A 19,418-nucleotide genomic window follows, 5' to 3' on the forward strand; every position below is an offset into this window, starting at 1 on the left:
ATTATCTCTCTGCCTCACCTCCCACAGCTATAAAATTTCATCCACCCCCGTATCTCAAATGCCCCTCATTATGAAGCTCATCATTCATTTCAGTATGGGTGTTCCACATAAAATGTCTTTTTTTTTTTCTCTCACTTTATTACTTTCAAATCCCCACCACGGGTTGGTTTGCAGTTTTCGGACGTGACTACAGTATCAAGCCAAGCAGCAACCAGGAACGCAGCGCTGCGGCGCAGGGCAACCCCATCCTTCCGCCACGGCAGCCATCTCCGCCCTCCTCCCCTGAACCGGCAGCCTAGGGACGGCCCATCTCCCCACACACTGCCCGCCTCGCCTCTGCTCACACCTCGGGGCTGCCGACGCCGCCTCCTGCCACACGGGGAAAGGAGATACCACAGAGATACCCGCCGCCGGGACGGTCCCCTCACGGCTGTGAGGAGATGCCGCGCGCCCCCGCGCCGTGCGCAAACGCGGCCGCGCGCCCCCGGGCCGTGCGCAGACGCGGCCGACCGCCCGCCCGCCAAAGCAGGCGGACGGTCGTCCGCGTCTGCGCACGGCCCGGGGGCGCGCGGCGGCGGGTGCGTGAGGTCGCTATGGCGACGGGCGAGCGGCGCCGCCCGGGTTGTGGCCGCCCGGTAGCCGCGGTGTCGGGCCGGGTTGCCCCTGTTCCCCGATACCTCGCTCCGGGTGGGGTTGCTGGCGGCGGGGCGGGTTGGGTACTGCGTGGGTGAGTGAGCGGGCGCGAGGCGCCGCGTTGCCGGGCCTGGCCTGGGCCTAGGCCCGGGCCGGGGCCTGGGCCTTCGCCTTCTTCGGTGGGCTGTGGGTTTCTGTTATCCCACGGAGGACAGGCCCGGCTCTCTGCAGGGCTTATGCCCCTCTCTGCCGGTCGCGGGTCCGCGGCAGGGCTGTAGGCACGGCGCTTATAGCCGCAGCCACGAAATCTCCTCCATCCGCACTTCGGTGGTTCTGTCGGTGAAGGTTACCCTGCGCTTCCAGAGAGCCTCGGGGTCTGTCTGATCTCCCTGTGAAAGGGGTGCCCTGTTTAAAGCAGGCAAACCTGCCAAGCCACTGCTCTTTCTTCGAAATTTATTCCCATAGTTATTCAAAAACAGTTTACATTTAGGCACTTGTGTGCTGTGGTTTCTGCTGTTCTACTAATTCATCTGCTTTATTCTTGAAACGTCTTCAGCAGTTTATGTACTTGCCTTTCATCTTGAAGTTTACTTTATAAACTCTTGGCTAAAAACTACCCCTACCTGGTCTTTAGGGGATACTGTAATGCCCAAGAGAAAAAGATTAACATACAACATCAGCAAATCGCTGATTATGTTTGTCTGGCATAATAGTTACAGAATTAAACTTGGATTGAGCTGTAGGATTTATTTTTAATTTGCTATTAGGAAGGGAATGTTGCTGAAATGTGTAAAAATGGGTGAACTTTAACTCCTGAACATTAAATGTTTTGATTCTACTTTTTTAGGAGGAGACATTAATATTAGGAAATGGCAGAAGCAGTTTTTCATCCCCCAAGAAGGAAAAGAAGAGTTTTTGAGTCTTATGAGTCTCCCTTCCCTGTGGATGTAGGTGGCAAGGATTTCAGAATATGCCAGGCTGAAATCATTAACAACAATGTTATTGTGAGGAACCCTGAAGATATTGAACAGCTTTATAACAAGGTGGTGTATGCTGTTTGCACATTATTTTTAGTGTTTTAAATATAGGTAAAGCATAATACTACTTAACATCTGCCTGCCTTTATGTTTTCTTTCCCCTGTAGCCTCCAGTAATCTGGCATATTTCCCTCCTCTCCTGAAATCAGTACAAAAAGTATATTCTGGATCAAATGTGAAAAGTATTTAATTTTTATCCCAGCAAATAAATTTTAGAATGAAGTGACGGTGTGAACTAAAAAACAGCTGTGAAGACTTCATATTTGTTTGTTTATTTATTTCTCCTTTCAACATTTTATGTAACCTTGCAAAAGCATTTTCTTGTTTTTAAAGCTCAGGACGTTGGAATATTACTGTTTTATAAATGCTTGTAGAATTCTTTTAACTTCAGAGTGATTTCTTCCTGAGTAAAATAAGGTACATTAAGCCTCTTATGTCCGAGTATGCTTAGAATTGAGGAAAATGACCCAACACCCTCCACTGCTTACATCTTTGAGTGCCGGTGTTTACTATTGAACTAGTTATCAGAAGCTAAACAACAAGCTTTAGGCAAAGCTTAAACGTTGCAGAATTTCAGTTATTTTTTTCACCTGCTCTTGGTGGTGAACGTTTTATATTTGGAAAGAAGTTCATTTTTGTCTGATGATATAATGAGGACTTTTCCTTTTCTTTGAAGGGCTATTTTGGAAAAGGTATCCTTTCAAGAAGTCGACCAGTGTACAGCATTTCGGATCCTTCACTGGTTACAAAGTGGCAAGGTAAATTGTGCCTACTTGTACTTCTATCACTATTGTAATAGTACTTTTAACCTTTCTTCACTTATTGAAGAAGTATGTTTATAAACACACAGAAAAATAATCTCTCTATTGGGTCAGATCAAGGATCTCTCTCTCTCCCTCTATTTGATGATGGCCAGTATAAGATACCTAGGAAAAATACAAAACCAGAAGATATATGTCAGTAGCTCCTTAGTGCATTCTCCTGGCCTTCACTGATTACTTGTTTAGGAAGCCTGTAAGTAAAGGTATCATCCTTGGACTTTTCTTCATAAAAATGTCCATTTTTTTCAGTTTTAATATGTAGATTTTAGTGTCCATGAAATGTCGAGGCAAGGATATGTGAAATTTTTAATCTGCTTATAGCCAGTTACCTCTGGTCTGCTCTTGGTTGTTTGTAGAAAGACTGTCATTCTTTATTCATCTTTTCCATGACAGTTAAGTCTCAGTAGACATTGCTGGATTTTATTATATCTCTCTGTAATTGTCTTTTTATGGGCTGGAGAAAAATAGTGTATTTAGTTGTTCCTCTTGTGCAGGCAGTTACTTCTGTTCCTTTTCTGGTTCTGCCATGTCCTTCTTGAATACAAGTGGAACCAAAACGGCAGAGAGTATTGAAGATGGGGGTAATTACGAGGCTGCAGATAACCTCAGTGATCAGAATCACATTAAAATATTTTTATATTGATGAAATAATGTATGTTTTTTTCTTTATACAGGTGCTAACATAAACATGCCTATAATTACATCCAAAAAGTAAGTTAATTTACATTAATTTATTCTTGGTTTTTTTATCAAACAGATTATTCTATTTTATATTTTATCTTACTCAATTTTAGATTCTTGTCTGTATAAATGCTGATGACTGGCTTCTATTTATTTTCTTTGTACTTAATTACATCACATTATGTGATGTACATCATGTGTACATCACATTAGGAAAACTAGAAATAGAGTAGGTGATATTCAACATGGTTTTTCATGTAAGCTTGCAGGTATGAGTTGCTGAATAGAAGCCAAGATTGAGTGCATGCATAGTAGCATGGGTAATTAATTCATAATAATATCAAGCATAATAAACTTTCTCAGCTGAGGAGGAGAAAGAGAAGTTTCTGGGGCAGGCTATTTTAAAATAACTCTTCCATTTCCTTATTGAATTATTACAATGTGGGCTGAAGCGGCTCTTGAACTTGTATAATACAGAAATGTTTTACTTTTTTTTTTTCATAGTTTCTGTTAACATTGCTAGTTTGTACATTTATCAAAACAGATAAATTTGTTTTGTTCCACTTAAATAGTATATGAACTAACTGTAAGAGTGTGCAAGTTAGTAATTCTGTTTGCTTTAATCTTATGATAATGCTAAAAATTTTACTTTATTTAAGTTTAAAAGTTACACACCTTCAGTCCTCAACTATAGGTAAGACAAACAGTACCAGTATTACTACTGCTGCTACTACAGTTACTACTACGTGCAGAAGCACTTGTCGTTCTTATTAGTCTCCTTTGTGACTGCTTTATGTGCCAGCAAATACAGCTGAGCATCAATGAAAGTGTAATTACAGTGGTGCAGAAAATGCACCATGATCTGTCTCAGTAGAGATCCGTGAGTGTAAATTATATGGTAATTAAATCATAGGACAAAGAGGAGTATTTCTTTATAACAAAAAGTACAGCACTGAATTATATAGCTTTAGTATGAGACTTCAGAGGGACTTACATTTTGTGTTGACACATAAAATTTGCATTTAATTGTCTTTGTAGTTCTTCATTACCTGGTCTGTAATTGCTGTGTTAGGATTTTGCTTTGGGAAATAAAGAATATTGTTCTAAAGTTGTCCAGGTTTGAATAAGGACAGCTGCGCTCATCTACCTGTAACTTCCCAGAATGCAGATTAATGTCTTCAACTGGGTATTCATGTTATTTCTCCTTGGAAGATAATTGAAAGGGCACTAAAAACTCCATCATAATTGAAAAACATTAGAAGTATTTGCAGCTTTCAGCTAGTATCTTGCTGATAGGATTATTGTTATTTCTCAGGGATGTGAGGGGTTTTGCTATGCTGTTGCTGTTTCAAAGATAGTTAAAACCGAGTTTTGAAGATACTATTCTCAGGAGTTAGCTGTATAATAGATGAAACGTGTGAGAGCTCTAAATGCAAAGTCGTCTTGTGTATTTTAATCATGCAAGCTCTGACACCAAGATATTTTTGCAGGGAAGTCACACTTAAGGCTTCAGGGGAAGGAGGAATTTTTCGCCTGGTGAAGTTCTTGCTTCTTGAAACTGTATAGCAGTAGTTGTCAGTGCGTGGTTCTTCTGCAACATTTGGTAACAGTGCTTGTTGCCACAGAAATTTAAATTTAAAAGGCAAAAGGAAGTAAAGAAGGCAGCAGAATCTTGATGTTCAGTAATGCCATCTGCAGCTTCCTGGTGACTGGAGTCCTATTATGTTGTGCATGTTGTATTTTGCAAAGCAGTTATGGGGGCGTGTGTTCAGATTTGTTTTGAGAATTGTGCTGAATCTTCTTTTTTTTTTTTTTTTAAGATGCTTGTTTTTAGGATGTTAATTAAAGCATGTAATGCCCTAGAACTTCTAATTTATTTTACTTGTTTACTAGGTACCAGTGTCATGTTCAGTGGGCTAAAAGTATTTTGCAAGAGCAAGGATTTGATGACTGCTCGATTACCAAAATTCTTGAAAATTACACTAAACCTCTTGAGCTGCCATTTTTGGAAGAGGATGGGGCCGAACAAACCAGTAATAGTTGCAACAGAATGGGCCCAAATACAGAAAATACAGAACTTTGCAGGCAATCTTCTACAGATACTGGAAACGCAGTAGCCCTAAGTTGTGAGAATTGGAACGAAGGCTACAAGAAAGCCTGTTTGGAAGGAGATCCAGCGTTTTATCCTGTGGCTGTATGTGGCTCTAAAGAACAGGAACAAAGTGACTTGAAAGAGATAGCTGAAGTTTCATGCCAGAAGCATGGTTTTCTCATGCAGTGTGGCTGCAAGGCAAAGGAGAACACTGAGCAAAGATCTTCTGAGGCGATAAAGTCAAAAGAATGTGCTCCAGAATATGTATTGGTGCAAGAGGAAGAAGAAGGTGACTTATGTCCTGAAGATGATTCTGCTCATGTGCAAGAAAATGTAAGGAACAGAGTATCCTAATGTTTTAGAAAAATCGTATCATCAGTGCTGTTTTCAGAATTCAGTATTTTTTCCAGTTTAAAGTTGTAGTAACGCAGTAAATTTTTCTTGTAGCTTGTCAAGAAGGAAAAACTAGTATGCAGAAGAAATCCATTTAGGATTTTTGAGTATTTACAACTCACCTTGGAAGAGGTATGTTTCAAATATGGTACAAGTTGTTCTACTTTTAATCTGAAAAGTAAATATTAATCTATGTTACAACTTAATTTAATACCTATTTCCGAAGTACAGGCTTCTCCCGTGTCTCCTAAGTAATTTAGACATAGATAGTAATAAGACATAGATTGGCTTAGTCATTCTACTTATTTTTAATAACCTGTGATAATACATGATACAGTAAAAAAAAATATGTAGGGTCCAATCCCATTTACTTTAGATGGATAATCCCACTGCCCAAGAGACCAGTGATAGGACTTAAGTGTAGAAATACGAAAAATATAACATTTATAAAAATCCTGCTTCAATTGTTCTGCTTCTAAGTATATTAATGTGTGTTAGTTTTAACGCAGTGCCTTCAGGATTCTACAGCACATGCATAGACTTTTTTTTTTAATTTTTTTTTGTAGTGCTGTGTCTATTGAAATGTAAAGGTCATGAAGACAAATCTCAAACTTTCAGGCAACTTGTTTGTCTGTCTGACATTAGGATTCTTTTATAAAATTAATTACAGCCTTTGTTCTTGCATGGAATACAAACTACAGGAAGAGTCTAGCTATCAGTTAAACTTATTCTGTTTATTTTTTCAGGCTTTTTTCTTGGTGTATGCTCTGGGATGTTTAAGTATTTATTATGGTGAGGTAAGAGATTTGATTAATTTTGGATGACTGGGGATACCATTAGTTTAGATATGTTTTGGTCTGAAATTTTTACCTACTTTGGCAGTACTTTATGCTGTTGATTCTGAAGGAGGAAACACCAAACAGAGTAATTAGGAAGTGTTTCTTAAAAGTAATGATATTTCTGTTCATGAAATACTGGTCTGAAAATTTTGTTTACCAAGGCAAATATAGCTACGCACAGCCTTTCTGTAGAGAAAGGTTTTTGTTTTAACTTAGGCAGGAAATATGGGGAAAACAAGTATGGGAGGCATAATATGGTGAATACTCTCCCTTTCCTGAAACAGGAAAATTCCTTGGAGTTTTAAGCATTAATCTATAAGTATATCAAGCTACTGTTAATGTAATGACAAAATAATTGAAACCTATGCTTCTAGTTTAAAATTTATCTTATTTTCCTTTAAAGAAGGGCATTATGGGACTGATTGTGAAATGCTAAAAAAAAAATCACTAAATGGAGCAACAGGTTTCTGTCTTACGTTTAGGGATTCCGTATTTTATTGCCCAATATCCATGTTCTTCGCAGTGGACTGTGATATTTGATATTTGGCTGTTATGGTCTACTACACAGTGTTCTGTATCTCCTGTAATATTAACATAGTCACGTTAATGCCTTTGGTTGTGGTTTGTTGTTTTTTTTTTTAGGAGCCCCTAACTATTTTGAAGCTATGGGAAATTTTCAGCGAAGTGAAGCCCAATTTTAAAACTACTTACATGGCGTATCACTACTTCCGCAGCAAGGGTTGGGTCCCCAAAGTCGGACTGAAGTACGGAACTGATCTCTGTGAGTAGCTTCCTTAAAAAAATTGAATCATTTGCAACTGACTTCTTTCCAGGCGGTGCAAGACTCCAGTGCCAAAGCTGAATTAAGTAATGAGGAGCTGCATAACTGGAGCAGGCTTTGCTACTTGCAGTTCCAAAAGACATCTTTGGCTAGGCTATTGGGTTAGCAATAAAGTTAGAGGGAGTGGAGTATAACATCACATATCCAGTAGCTGAGGAGATAGCTCGAAAGGCCTGTTGTTTTGCTTCATGGGGCTCATAATTAATACAGGATTGCACTGAAATTCCCTTCCAAGTTTCTTTACCCCCTCTAAACACATCTTCTGCAGTATTAACATGACAGTCTCTGGAAGTAGCAGGTTTGCATCTAGATCCCCATTCACATCAAAGTCCATGCATCTCATTATTTATCCCATCTAATGGAAGCTGAGGTTCTGCTGCACTTACTGTTAAGACCGTTTCTCTGTATGTTTTTTTGGCGGGGAGGGTATGAGGGGGAAGAGACTGGCTCATTGGTTAATGGTAGGGTTTTTAATCTTACAGAAGTAATTAGTAGTGTCCATAATCCCTTGCTAAGTAATTCAAGAACTACATTCAGCTCAAGTCAACATAAACAGTACAGTAATGCCTGTTGTTACAGGAAAATGTGCATGAAGGGAGATGTTTTTTTAACGTATGCATGCAAACCAGCAGGTGTTTTAATACTACTGAAGCAGTTTTAGAATTTTGAGGTTTGTGCATTTGAGTATGTTGAGGTTGTGCTGAGCTAGTCCTTTACATCAGTGTGTAGGTCTGGCTGAATTTAGCATCACTGGTCTTAGTACTTTGGGTTGTAGATGGGTTTTGCTGTTGATCACCTGATGTATATGTGAAATTGATACTAGTTTTTTCACCATTCATTTGTGTTCTGGCCTGAATTTGTTGTGTAGCGTATCACTGCCTTTGGATTTGTGCCAGACAAGGGAAGCGGAATAATTTAGGCTAGCAGGCTTCTTACTCCTGAGCTCCTCTAGCTTCTTGTTCTTTGGAAGTACCTTCTTAGAATTGATATTACTGCAATTGCTTGTGATGGATAATTTGCAAATCATGGTTGTCACTGGAACGAAGTGCTGCTTGTCCTTTTCCTGACAGCCAGCTGTATAAGAAAACCTGTGCTAGTTAAAGACAGTCCCCTCTTACAAGCTCATGACAAAGAGGAGAGAGGAAATGTAACTGTTTAGCTCAGTTAGAACAGTCCAGCTGCAGTGATTCTTGTGTACTCTTGTATAGAGATGGAATTTTTAGTGGGTTTGATGGGCAGTATGGAAGAATACGTGCCCTGTGCCTCTCCTAAAACTTGTGGGAAATGCTTGCTTGCTTGGAACAGAAACTCAATGGCTTATTGTGATCTTTTACTTGTACTCGTGGCTCAATTTCTGTTATGAATACAGTGTTAAAAACACAAGTCTATTGCAGAGAAATTCCATCCTAAACTTTTTCCCACGGCAATTGCTAACTGTCCTTCGGCTCTTCTGCTTTATCTTCTACCTACCACTCCCCTGCCCTAAGTCACCCTGCTGCTCCTGTGGGATTTTTTATGTCTCTTCCCTCTCTCTCCACTTGCTGGGACAACTTAATTCTGAGCAGAATTTAAAAGTGTTGAAGTTTTGTCTTGTGTAATTAAACCTTACAAAACATCTGAAAATATTTATGGACCCAGGTATTAAACTCAGATGGAAACTCTGTGATTATCCAACTAAGGTGTTTCTCTTTCATTTCAGTGCTGTATCGAAAAGGCCCCCCCTTCTATCATGCAAGGTTTGAAACTCATGTTTCTAATTTCTTATTTTCAAATTAGTAATTTTTTCTCACACAAATTTAGTATCTTCACTGGTTAAGCACATGTTCTTCACTCAAAACACTTTGCCAGATGCCTTCATACTGGGAAAGTCCTTTTAGCAGAGGTGCACTAAGTAACACAATTTCATTGAATTCATATAAGAGTGGTAAGACATTAAAAATTAAAACCTTCAGTGAACATATTTAGCACTGATATGATGAATGCACTTAGGAAAGTAATACTCTTAAAAATATATGATATAGGTAATTTATGTAATTTGGGAGAAAAATCTTTTAAGGGATGATAATTGTCTATTCGTTAGCTAGTCAGGTTGAATTCCTAGAGAATAAATTGATTATAAATATCAGATTGGCATTCATAAGGGTTTGCTTGGCATCAGCAGAAGGGTGGGGAGGGAAAGTGTCAGTAAGCATACTCACAACTTCATCTCTTCTCCTCTTTTCCTAGTAGAAAGAGACTTAAGTTTCACAACTTGCTTACTGCACGCTGCCATATTGTTTAACACCAGTTTTTAGGCTCTAATTCTTAAGTTTCACCATCTTCCTAAAATGGTCATTTTCTTTCTCTGCATTTTCCTGTCTGCTTTGTTTTCTAGCTACTCTGTCATTGCTGAATTAGTTGATGATAATTTTGAAGGTCCTCTTCGCAGACCGCTCAGCTGGAAGTCCTTGTCTGGGTTGAACAGAACAACTGTTAATGCTTCTAAGGTAAGTGTAAGATGCTATTTTAAAAATAGCTTTAAATTATAAATGTACAGTTTAGTTCCAAAGAACAGGGAGTTGGAGTGAGGCTGGAAAGAGAATCCTTCTAGTTTTAGTCTGGTGAGGAACACGTTCAGTTGCCAGTAGGCAAACAAGAGTTTCCTGTGTCAATATCCAGATGAATTCTGCAAGAAGCTTATTAAAGTTCTGTTCCCTGTAGGGACTTTAAAAGTTGTGCGAGGAACAGCAGAAAGTCCCGAGGGACACTTCTTTCCTGCTTACTGCTTCCGTTTTTAAAGTCCTCTCCATCTACCAGGATTTTCTTTTGAACAGTGAAACTGAAAGCTTCCAAAAGATTTTCTCTGTGATAGAGCCTCATACCTAGTGCTCCCATACTCACAGCCGTGCTGCTCAGGTGTTGTGTCACAATTCTAGTTTATCTTACAGCAGTATTATGCTTTGATAAGGAAAATGAGATATGCCTATTACACAGCTCTCGCCAACTTGGTTTGCAGAAGGCATCTTGTAGGAAACTGGGTATCTGCATTTCTAGTTAATCTAAAACTTGGTATAGAAAGAAATCAGTTGAAATTCATGTATTCATGTTTTCTGTTTACCAACAGGAACTTATGTTATGCTATTTGATTAGACCGTCTGACATGAGTGAAAAAGAGATGTCGACACCAGAATGTATGAAAAAAATTAAGGTTCAGGTGAGTAATTACTTCTCTCTTTGCCTGTGTAGCTTGGCCTTGGGGCAGCTGGGCAGCTAACAAGAGCCCCCTTGAACTGTTGCTGGCTCTTTAGAACGCTTTGGGTTTTGTACACATAGCTGCAATAAAATAACTAGATTTCTTTATGCCCCAAGGCATGAGAAGTGCATTGCAGGCTCTTTAAAGACTTAAGGTCTTCTAATCTAAATTTTAATGTTCCTGCTACTGTGAATGTAAGCATTTGCCGGGGAAACAGGGATACCTACAGAGACTGCAAGGTCAATGTATGTTTAAAAATGAAGGGAGAAAATTGTGTGAGAGACCAGCTCACTTCAGGAACCAATGTAGTCGTCTACTGAAATTTCTCAGTGGTCACATATTATATATCAGTTTACTAAAGGCTTAATCCCCATCCCTCACTGATTAGCTGTACTTTTTTTTTTTTTTTTTTCCCATAATAATTGCTGGTTTTTATTTCAGGAACTGATTGTGAGTCGTTGGGTTTCTTCCCGTGAGCGCAGTGAGCAAGATGAATTTTAACTGACTGTATAGGAAAAACTTTTTTTTTTTTTTAAAATCACATCTTCTTGTTTTTCACCTGATCTTCTCATGATGAACCATTGTCTCAACAGTTTCTACCGACATATTCAGTTGGTATGTATAAATGCTATTTAAAATGAGGCATGTCATGTTTACTGGAGAGAATTTTGTATTGAAAAATGTAAATGAACTGTAATAATGCATAGGAAGGGGAAGAAATTAAAGCTGTGTCTGAACTCAGAATACCTGTTTGTTTCCTTAAACGTACAAATGTGTATCACTGAGTGGTGGCGAGACTGCAGTGGTTAGTAATGGTATTTATAATATTCTGACAGATCCGGGCACTACTGCTGAATGGGCACTACGGCCTGCAGAGCCACAGAAGTCCAAAACCTGAGCGTCTGCCTGAAAGACAAAGCAATGAGGGATCAAACAGTTTTTCTGGGAATACCTCACATATTCTTCAGAGTTGAACTTGGGAATTATAAGGCTAACTTCATGTTGTAGCTCGGCACTGCATACTGCATTTCTTCAGAAAGGAGGACTTAAAACTTGATAGTCCTCAAGTTTAATGCTGGTTTTTATCTAGTTAAAACTGGTTAAGAACCAGCAGTAATTACAGTGAGTCAGCTAACCTTTTGGGATACCTATGGTACCATTCTTCAACCTAAACTGGACTTCATAGCCTTGATGAAGTTGCACAAACTTAGATCTGGGGAGAGATCTGGCTGTTGCAATATTGAGCAGTGTAACACGTTGCTGTTAGGTGCTTAGACCCTGAATTTACGGGTCCCAACTAAAATTCACAATGCTTATTTTCACAAGCATTGTGTAGAATCGAGGAACTCTTCCCAGGATGTGCAAGGTCTTTAATTAATTCTGGGTTCTAAGCAGCTAACAGCGATGTTAGGTGTTAGGCAGTAGGGAATGCCGGGGCACCTCTCCCCATTTCAGTAAGATGTCGTACTGGGGCTTTGCAGCATGAGATTCCTCCTTGGAAGGACAGGCCTCATCTTGCTCCAGGACAGCAGGATTCCCTGACCACAATTCGATGCCCTTTGCTTTTGTTGAAGGTGGGTTACTGTGTAGAAAATAATGGAAGATTTGCTGAGCTAGTGAGAGGAAGTCAGCCTCTGTAGCTTGGCAAGTACAAGTCTGTTTCACCACTGCTTTTGTCTCTTTTATCCAGCAACTACAACAGTCTGTAAATACCTTTTTTTCATAGTGCGCTTGTAGCTCTCTTTGCCCTGGCCTGTCGTATGTTGTAAAACGGACTGGGAGGCACCGCTGCGTTTTGTATAGAGTGAGGCATAGGACAGCGCTGAGCAGTTCTGCCTTGCTACGTTAGGTGCCTGCTTTTTTCTAACTTTTTAGTAAGATTTAATCATGTAGATTGCAGGTTCCTAAATACGATGTTTGCTATTGCTAAGCCATGTTTGGAAAACAAACCAACCAACCCAGCAGGTATTCAGCTGTCTTTCAAGTTGAGCCAGGAGGTTTAAGTATGAGCTACGCTACATTTTAAGTATTGCTGCCTTAGATTCAGGCATTTGAGTTCCATCAGTCTTTGAATAACAGGCTTCCTTGCTTCACCGTGCTGTTAAGATTTTTTTAGCTTTATTTTTTTTTGCCGTGTTGTGAGAGAATACATTTGCTGCAACAGTAAGGATACATTATAGCTGGTGACAATGGCACCGTTTGGATTTCCTTTGTGCTCTTTTTCATTCACTATAAAAGAGGATTTGCCTCCTGGTCGCAGGAAGTTTTCCAGGGCTAGTAAAAATTCTATCAACTGGGACCATTCCCACCAAACACAAAGCCACATTCTTGTTTACTTAGGCGACTTAGGTTGTAAAGCCTTGTCACGAATGCTACATACAACTCAAAGTGGAAGATCTTCTAGTCTTTGCTTTCATTTAATACGACTTCTACTGGAAAGATATAAAATGAAAATGTTAATTGCATAACAGCGTTTTCAAGCTGAACAGGTATGTATGTGTTGACTGTTCCCGGCAAGCTGCTTTATCTCTAGCCGCAGATGGCTGTACTTCGTGTTTCAGTAGTGTTGTATCAAAAAACTTCCATTAGATAGTGGTACCATAGCACTGGTACTTGCCATTGCATTTATATTTTACCAATTAAAATACAGGACTTAAATGAAGTATGGGTTCTGATTCACTCAGCAATAGCATACCAATAGCAAACTTCTTTTGGTAAGGCAAACCCTAGCTGCAGAACTCTGACTTGCAGTAGGAGTGGGTGAATCGGAGGTCTCCAACAGCAGCCGAATTGTGCATTTCAAGCTGGTTGTCTTTATTGTGTCTTTATTATTACTTAATATGCTTTTAAAGAAGCTGTAACTTAGAATTTAGCAAGAAGTGGAAGAGCGTGGAGGGGGGGAAGTGCGTGAAGCGTGGTATATGCACTAGAGAGTATTGGCGGGGGCAGAGTTAATGCAGTTTGTGTACACAACAGTATAAACTTGATGTGGCCAAACCCCCAATCATTTATGATTACTTCTCCATCTTTGAGAAAACAGGACCTGCATCTAGACTAAAACCAGCTTACTTTGCAGAAATTAGTAGAAGGAAAAAAAGATGAAATGATTTTCTTAAACTAGAATGTAAGTAAATAAAGTGAAATTGCACAAAATGATGGACTGCAGAATGTTGATCTCAGCATTCACTTCTGTGTTACGTACTGAGGTAGAAGTGCTGTTGCAGGGTCTTTTTAATTTTAACTTAAATTTCTTTTTGTTAAGTTCTAATATTTTAACTCAGATAAATCCTGAGGAGTCTGTTGCTTATTACAGATACTAACAGATAGAGATATTAAATTATTATCTTTTAATATAAAGCATCTGTCTTGGTTTGAGGAATAAATGTGCGAAATGTAAAGAAGAATTGGAAAAGAAATATATCTGGCAAAGAGGCTGGATTTATTTGTTGTTATATTTATTAGTAATTAAAGGAAAATAACTTTGCATGTAGTGAATCTGCATTAAGTCATGGTCTTTGGATTTCAGCAGTACGCAAGCACAAATTCCCTTTTTTCACTCATCAGTAAACAGATGTGACAGGAAGAAAACATTTTGGTTTGCTACAGCTTAAGTTACCACAGTTCATTTGTTAAAACCCTTAATTACATGGCAGTTAAGATTTCTGGTGTTAAGTGCCTCGGCAGAGCATATAGTGAATGTAAATAGGAAAACATTTTTCCGTATGAATAGTTCCCATAGAAATTTTCTGTAGTGTGTACATTGTATGTATGTTACTCATTCAAATGCACAAATTCAATTTCCCGATCCTTCCACGATGCGCAGGTTAACGTGTAAAGTTAATTGTGTTTTTAAATACATTAAGTAGATTGTGCATCTTAAACCCTGAGATTTGGAGTCTTAAGACTTCCTTTTCCTATTGCACGTTGCAGGTGTTTTAATATAGCAACTTGTCATTTTCAGCACCGTTTTTCTTGATCGGGAAGGGGTACAACGTAGAACTCGTTAGCTGTTAGCTCCTGATGCAGAGTAATGTATTTGGAAGCTTTCTTTGTCTGCGGTATCACAAATTTCTCTGTAAATTCACTTTTACTCATTTGCTGTTTCCCTTGTGCGGCCAGTACACTGTTAATGAATGCCAGTGCATATGTGTAGCAGTTGTAGTCATGTTCTTCATACCTAGGAAAAATATCTCATTAGTAAGAGTTAGTGATAACCCATTAATTACTGCGCATGGAGGAATATTTAACTGAGTGAAACAAGGAAGCGCATGCTCTCCAAGAACTATTGCCGCTTTCCTTTAATGCTGGTGCTAAATATATTCTATTCATCACAAGTTGTATTTTCCAGCCATGGAGACTAGAAACTGTATTACAAAAAAAAAAAAAAAAAAAAAGAGGGCTGCCAACTTTACAATAATGAGTTCTTATTTTTCATGCTTATTTGGCTTTTACCTTGTTAACCTCTGCTCTTCCATGTATTGTTACTCTGTTATCTTCAAAACTTCTTCCTGCAGCAGTAATGTTAATTGTGTGCCACCATGTGCACTTCTTTAAGCGTAGCATTAGCTTGGAAGCTGACTTAAAATCAAGTAAATTATATTGTTTATACGTTGATACAACTGCTACGCAGTGTGCCAGTCAAACTCCCATTGGCAATAATGTGGGCCAATCGTGCAAGGACAGAAATACTAACTGCATAGGAGTAGCCATTTAAAATGTTCTTGCCTCTTTTTTTATTTCTCCCCCTCCCCCACTACCCTAACCTAGGAGCATATAGCAATTACCTGTTCTTTTCACTCTCGGAATGCTTCTTAGATTCTCCCAAATGTTTCACGTCGGCCACTAACAACTTCAGTAATTTATTCCAGTCCCTCCCCACGTAGTGCTGCTTTTTCCGCTGGCCCTGTGTAAGTGCGTTTGATACAGACCTGCTCAGACTCCCCTTTGCCATCTGCCTAATCCTCAAGCTTCTTCTGTAGTTGCCTCATCCCATGTCATTTTTCCCCTTGTTCTTCCTAGCCCCGTGACTCATTCCTTGCCTTGTACTATCAGTGGCTCCGTGGGGTCACAGGGAACCTTCTGCGAGACTTGCCTGTCAGCCCTGGGAATTTACAGGGTGTTTTTGCAAGATGTGAGGACTATGGCTATCAAGAGCAACCCTGCGACCCTACGCCCGGTTCCAGACAGCTCCCTATTTTCTTCAAAGCTCTTCTGGTTTGTTAAAGGCATCTATGAGCTCCTGTTTAGTAAGCAAGCAATTTGCAACAGTATACTTACTTTACTGAAATAATTACTAAAGAAAATTAATTATGAGAAACTTCAAGAGTGGCCATCATCCCTGTGCAGTGCAAAACATCTGGAAATCGCACTGAAAAAACTTCGGCTCATCAGCTCAGGGCTGAGCCTGCAGAGCACCGCAGCACGTCTGGGTGCCTTATGTGTACACAAGTGCTTAACTGATCGGTTCCGCGATTAAGCAAAGCATGTAACTTTTCATTTTTGTTTGCAGTCTTATCTTTGTATTCATAGTGCAAAAGACTGCAATACACTTCTCACTACCATCTGTGTCTTCCAGTTAGCTTCTCCTTTTTGGGAAGTATGTCTTTATATCCTGACAAGTAAAACCCAGCATCTCTCAGTAATTTAAGATCTTGTTGGTCATGGCCACGGCCGCTGTTCTTTGCTGCTGTTATGTGCCATCCTTCCAGTAAATAAAAAGCAGTCAAGAAAATTAGAATCAGGCTTGGCTGATTACATGGTTACGGGATTAGTTTAGCGCAGTTCCTGTCCATTGAAAAAATAAACAGAGGAGTTAATTTAAGATCTTAACAACAAAAAAAAAAAGTTCAGTTTTCAGCAGTTTAGTGGTTACTGGACTATTTGTGGAAAAAGTAGGTCACTTTGTCAGGAGGTGGCAGACCAAGGAAAACCAAAGAAAAGCTTGTAGAAGAGATGCATGCATATGTCCACCTTCTACCAACGCTTTTTTGAGTTAATTTTAGTAATAACATTAAGGCACTGGGAACTGTCAGAGACACACAAATCCTGTTGGTTTTACAAGTTCCATGGACGCTTAAAAATTCTATTCTAGGTCAAATTCATCTCCTGGTACTAGGGAGATAATATATTATCGCTGAAATTCTATAATCAAGCACATACAGAATTGCTAAAACCTGCTTTCGATTTGTTGTGGGTTTTTTTTTTTTATATATAAGATGATGTCTGCGTTCATTAACTTAGACACTTCACAGAGCTGTGCTCAGACGGGCTGTTTGTGACCTGTACTGTTACTGATGAGCAGTTCGAGGACTGGCGTTTTCTTGGAGAGCAGGCTGCTTTGTCACCAGCAGGCTCGGTGATTTGGCAGCGCACGTTTTAACCGGGCTGCGTAACTTGTAACGCTGTCATCAGGCATTAACTTCAAGGAAAGCTACAAAGAACTGAAGGTTCTCGTTGAAACATACTGGTTTAATTCAAAATATGTGGAAGTCTTTCTGTATTTAACTATCTATCCAAAGCAATGCTACGAACCAGCTGGAAGAGCTGGAAATGAGCCAGCGTTCCCCACTTCTGATCATTGACAACAAAGAAGTCATCTGGATGTATGATCCGGGCAAGGACCCCATCGGTGTGGTCAGCCTGAAACTGCAAATACGCTTAGAACCGTTGAGACCTAGAAGAAATAATTATAGAATTGTGCCTGGACTTTTCTACTTCTGTACTCGGCAGCGTTACTCTTAAAGGTAATGTTTCATTGAACTGGTTTTTTGCACGCAAAATTCTTTTATTGCTGAAGAAAACTTCCCTAAAATGATCTCTTATTTTAGAGCTTTCACATTCCATCAGATGAGTTTGTTACTTCCGACTTAAAAATACTCTTTTTCTGGTTAGCAAGGCCACGAAGTTTCAAGACAGCCTGACAGTGTTGTTTAGACTGCTTTGTTAGAAATGTGTGTTCTAAAGGAACAAGGCTCTGCATAAACCACAACCCTCACAGGATCCAAAATGGAATAGCCCGATTTATCACGCCAGACTAAAAACTCCTGTTGCATCCAGCTTTTAAACTACATACCTGTGAGGAAGCCAGGCCTCTCCCACAGAAAATTCCTCTAGGAGCTTGTCCCACTCCTGAAGAAGCCCAAACATGTCTGGCTGTACTAGTGGGATACTAATGCACTGTTCCCATCCAGTTTCAGCTCTGTGAATGCCCTCTTCATTGTAATTATACACCACGCCTGAAAATAAAGAGCAACAGATTGTCAGGTGGCACTGCAGAATCACATCCATATCTTTTTTTTTTTTTCCCTTTTTTTTTTTGGGGTGATGAAAGCTACTCCTAGTTTTCCATACTGCCATTCTTTCTTAGGCTAGCTACCCCCTGGCTTCCCATGAGTGGCCGCCTGTGGCCACAGAGTAAGAAATGAAGCGCTTGCTTTTATCAAAAACCTGTTCTGTTTTTTACAATGTAATTGCAGATGTCTTTTTGAGTAGGAAAGCAACTTTAAGGACAACCAGACTTAGTTTTTAAACCCCCAAATTACACCACTTTTATTTTAAATAAACATCTCAAGTGACATCTTGCAAGGTGGGCCTGCTCTAGGAGAACCTGATATGATTTTTAATGCAGGGATTTATTTATTTTTTTTATTTTAATTAGGAGTATTTTTAGAATTAGCAAAAACTGTGTTTAAGTCAACATTTCCCAAAACTTCTTTTTAAAAGCAGGCTGCCTAGGTTCTATTTTTCCCTGCGTCAAGAACAGAAGTCGCCCGTCAATTCTATCCTGTGCAGCTCCTCAGCACGAGAGGAGAGGTGTATGGCTTTGATTTGAAGCTCTGTGAGATAAGTTCTTGTACGCCAGACTTTTTGATTTTTACGTGATACTCTTTTTGTAGTGAACAGCTAAGCTCCCGGTTCTGGTACCTGCAGCATGCTGAGGAAGCGCATGTTCTTCAGCAGCAAAGCACCAGATACTTGGATGTTGCAGCATCTTGAACAGGTACCAGATGCCGTGGCAACAGCAGAGGTGGCTCTCAAGTAACTGCCACGTAACTCAGATGACCACAGGTGGAGCGGCCAGACCTAAATTGGGTGTACGGTCTAAATACAAGGTATGGGAGACGGGCAGTGGTTTAAAAGGTGGTGTTAGGTTCATAGTTGGACTCAGTGATCTTAAAGGTCCCCTCCACCCTAGATGACTGTATGATTCTACAAACTACTTTTTACCGTGACTGTTGGTTATTCCCACATGAAGATCCGATTTCCCGTCGTACTCTCTGAAAGAAAGAGAGGGGTGTTGGCGATGGCTGTGAGCACTGCTCGTCCCCCTCACACAGGCCCCGACCCTCTCCCTGGCTCGGGGCAGGTGCCACCACGGCGCTACCTGGCCCCGAGGCATGGAGCGGGAGGCAAAGCCCTATTGAAAACCTCCAAAAGGCGACTTTTATTTCCAGAAAGGGGTTTGGTCAGCCAGTTCCCGGGCTGTGTAAAGGCCCTTGGCAGGGGGGTGCCGCCGGGCCTACAGGCCCGGGGCAACACAAGGTGGAAGCGGCCTTCCCCCGGGCCTCCCCCCTCGCCCGGCGGCCGCCCGCTCCCGCCGCGGCCCCTACCCCAGGAAGGTGCCGGCGGTGGGCCGCAGGAGGAAGGCGCGGGGCTGCCGGTGGCCGTGTCGGAAGGGGCTGGGCAGGCGCAGGGGGGCGGCGGGCAGCCCGGCGCCGCGCAGGGGGCGGCCGCAGGCGGGGCAGCGCGCCGGCGGCCGGCGGCAGAAGATGTCGGCCCGGCAGTGCCTCACCCGCAGGATGGCGGCCTCCGCCATGGCGGCGCTCCGCCCCGCCACCCCGCCTCGCCAT

General features: G+C 40.7%; 2 protein-coding genes across 8 annotated transcripts; one reads left to right on the plus strand and one right to left on the minus strand.

The window, feature by feature from the left end:
- The first annotated feature begins 310 nt into the window (after positions 1 to 310).
- On the plus strand, positions 311 to 13,969 carry TSEN2 (tRNA splicing endonuclease subunit 2). 6 transcript variants are annotated; one of them, XR_008468786.1, is made up of 13 exons: positions 586 to 727; positions 1,481 to 1,676; positions 2,347 to 2,428; positions 3,166 to 3,202; positions 5,066 to 5,597; positions 5,712 to 5,789; positions 6,404 to 6,454; positions 7,139 to 7,277; positions 9,037 to 9,073; positions 9,712 to 9,823; positions 10,441 to 10,530; positions 11,011 to 11,184; positions 12,051 to 13,969. XR_008468786.1 is itself a non-coding variant. In XM_054216749.1 (12 exons), exons 2-12 carry the CDS (start codon positions 1,503 to 1,505, stop codon positions 11,068 to 11,070), a joined length of 1,392 nt encoding a protein of 463 aa, XP_054072724.1. In that variant the 5' UTR covers positions 311 to 432; positions 1,481 to 1,502; the 3' UTR covers positions 11,071 to 11,313. The 6 variants fall into 6 exon arrangements, 4 of the variants coding, with proteins under 4 accessions (XP_054072724.1, XP_054072722.1, XP_054072721.1 ...); XR_008468787.1 differs by lacking the exon at positions 12,051 to 13,969 and adding an exon at positions 11,406 to 12,024; XM_054216749.1 differs by lacking the exons at positions 586 to 727; positions 12,051 to 13,969 and adding an exon at positions 311 to 432 and having other exon boundaries at positions 11,011 to 11,313.
- Positions 13,970 to 14,007: 38 nt separating this feature from the next.
- On the minus strand, positions 14,008 to 19,412 carry MKRN2OS (MKRN2 opposite strand). 2 transcript variants are annotated; one of them, XM_054216753.1, is made up of 4 exons: positions 19,179 to 19,412; positions 18,796 to 18,845; positions 17,642 to 17,804; positions 14,008 to 14,746 (listed from the first exon to the last, which is right to left on the minus strand). In XM_054216753.1, the coding sequence occupies exons 1-4, from the start codon at positions 19,382 to 19,384 to the stop codon at positions 14,527 to 14,529; spliced, it is 639 nt and encodes a 212-aa protein (XP_054072728.1). In that variant the 5' UTR covers positions 19,385 to 19,412; the 3' UTR covers positions 14,008 to 14,526. The 2 variants fall into 2 exon arrangements, with proteins under 2 accessions (XP_054072728.1, XP_054072729.1); XM_054216754.1 differs by lacking the exon at positions 19,179 to 19,412 and adding an exon at positions 18,493 to 18,669 and having other exon boundaries at positions 18,796 to 18,871.
- Between the last annotated feature and the right edge of the window lie 6 nt (positions 19,413 to 19,418).

Source organism: Rissa tridactyla, chromosome 10 (assembly GCF_028500815.1).
Source record: "Rissa tridactyla isolate bRisTri1 chromosome 10, bRisTri1.patW.cur.20221130, whole genome shotgun sequence".
Classification (NCBI taxonomy): Eukaryota; Metazoa; Chordata; class Aves; order Charadriiformes; family Laridae; genus Rissa; species Rissa tridactyla.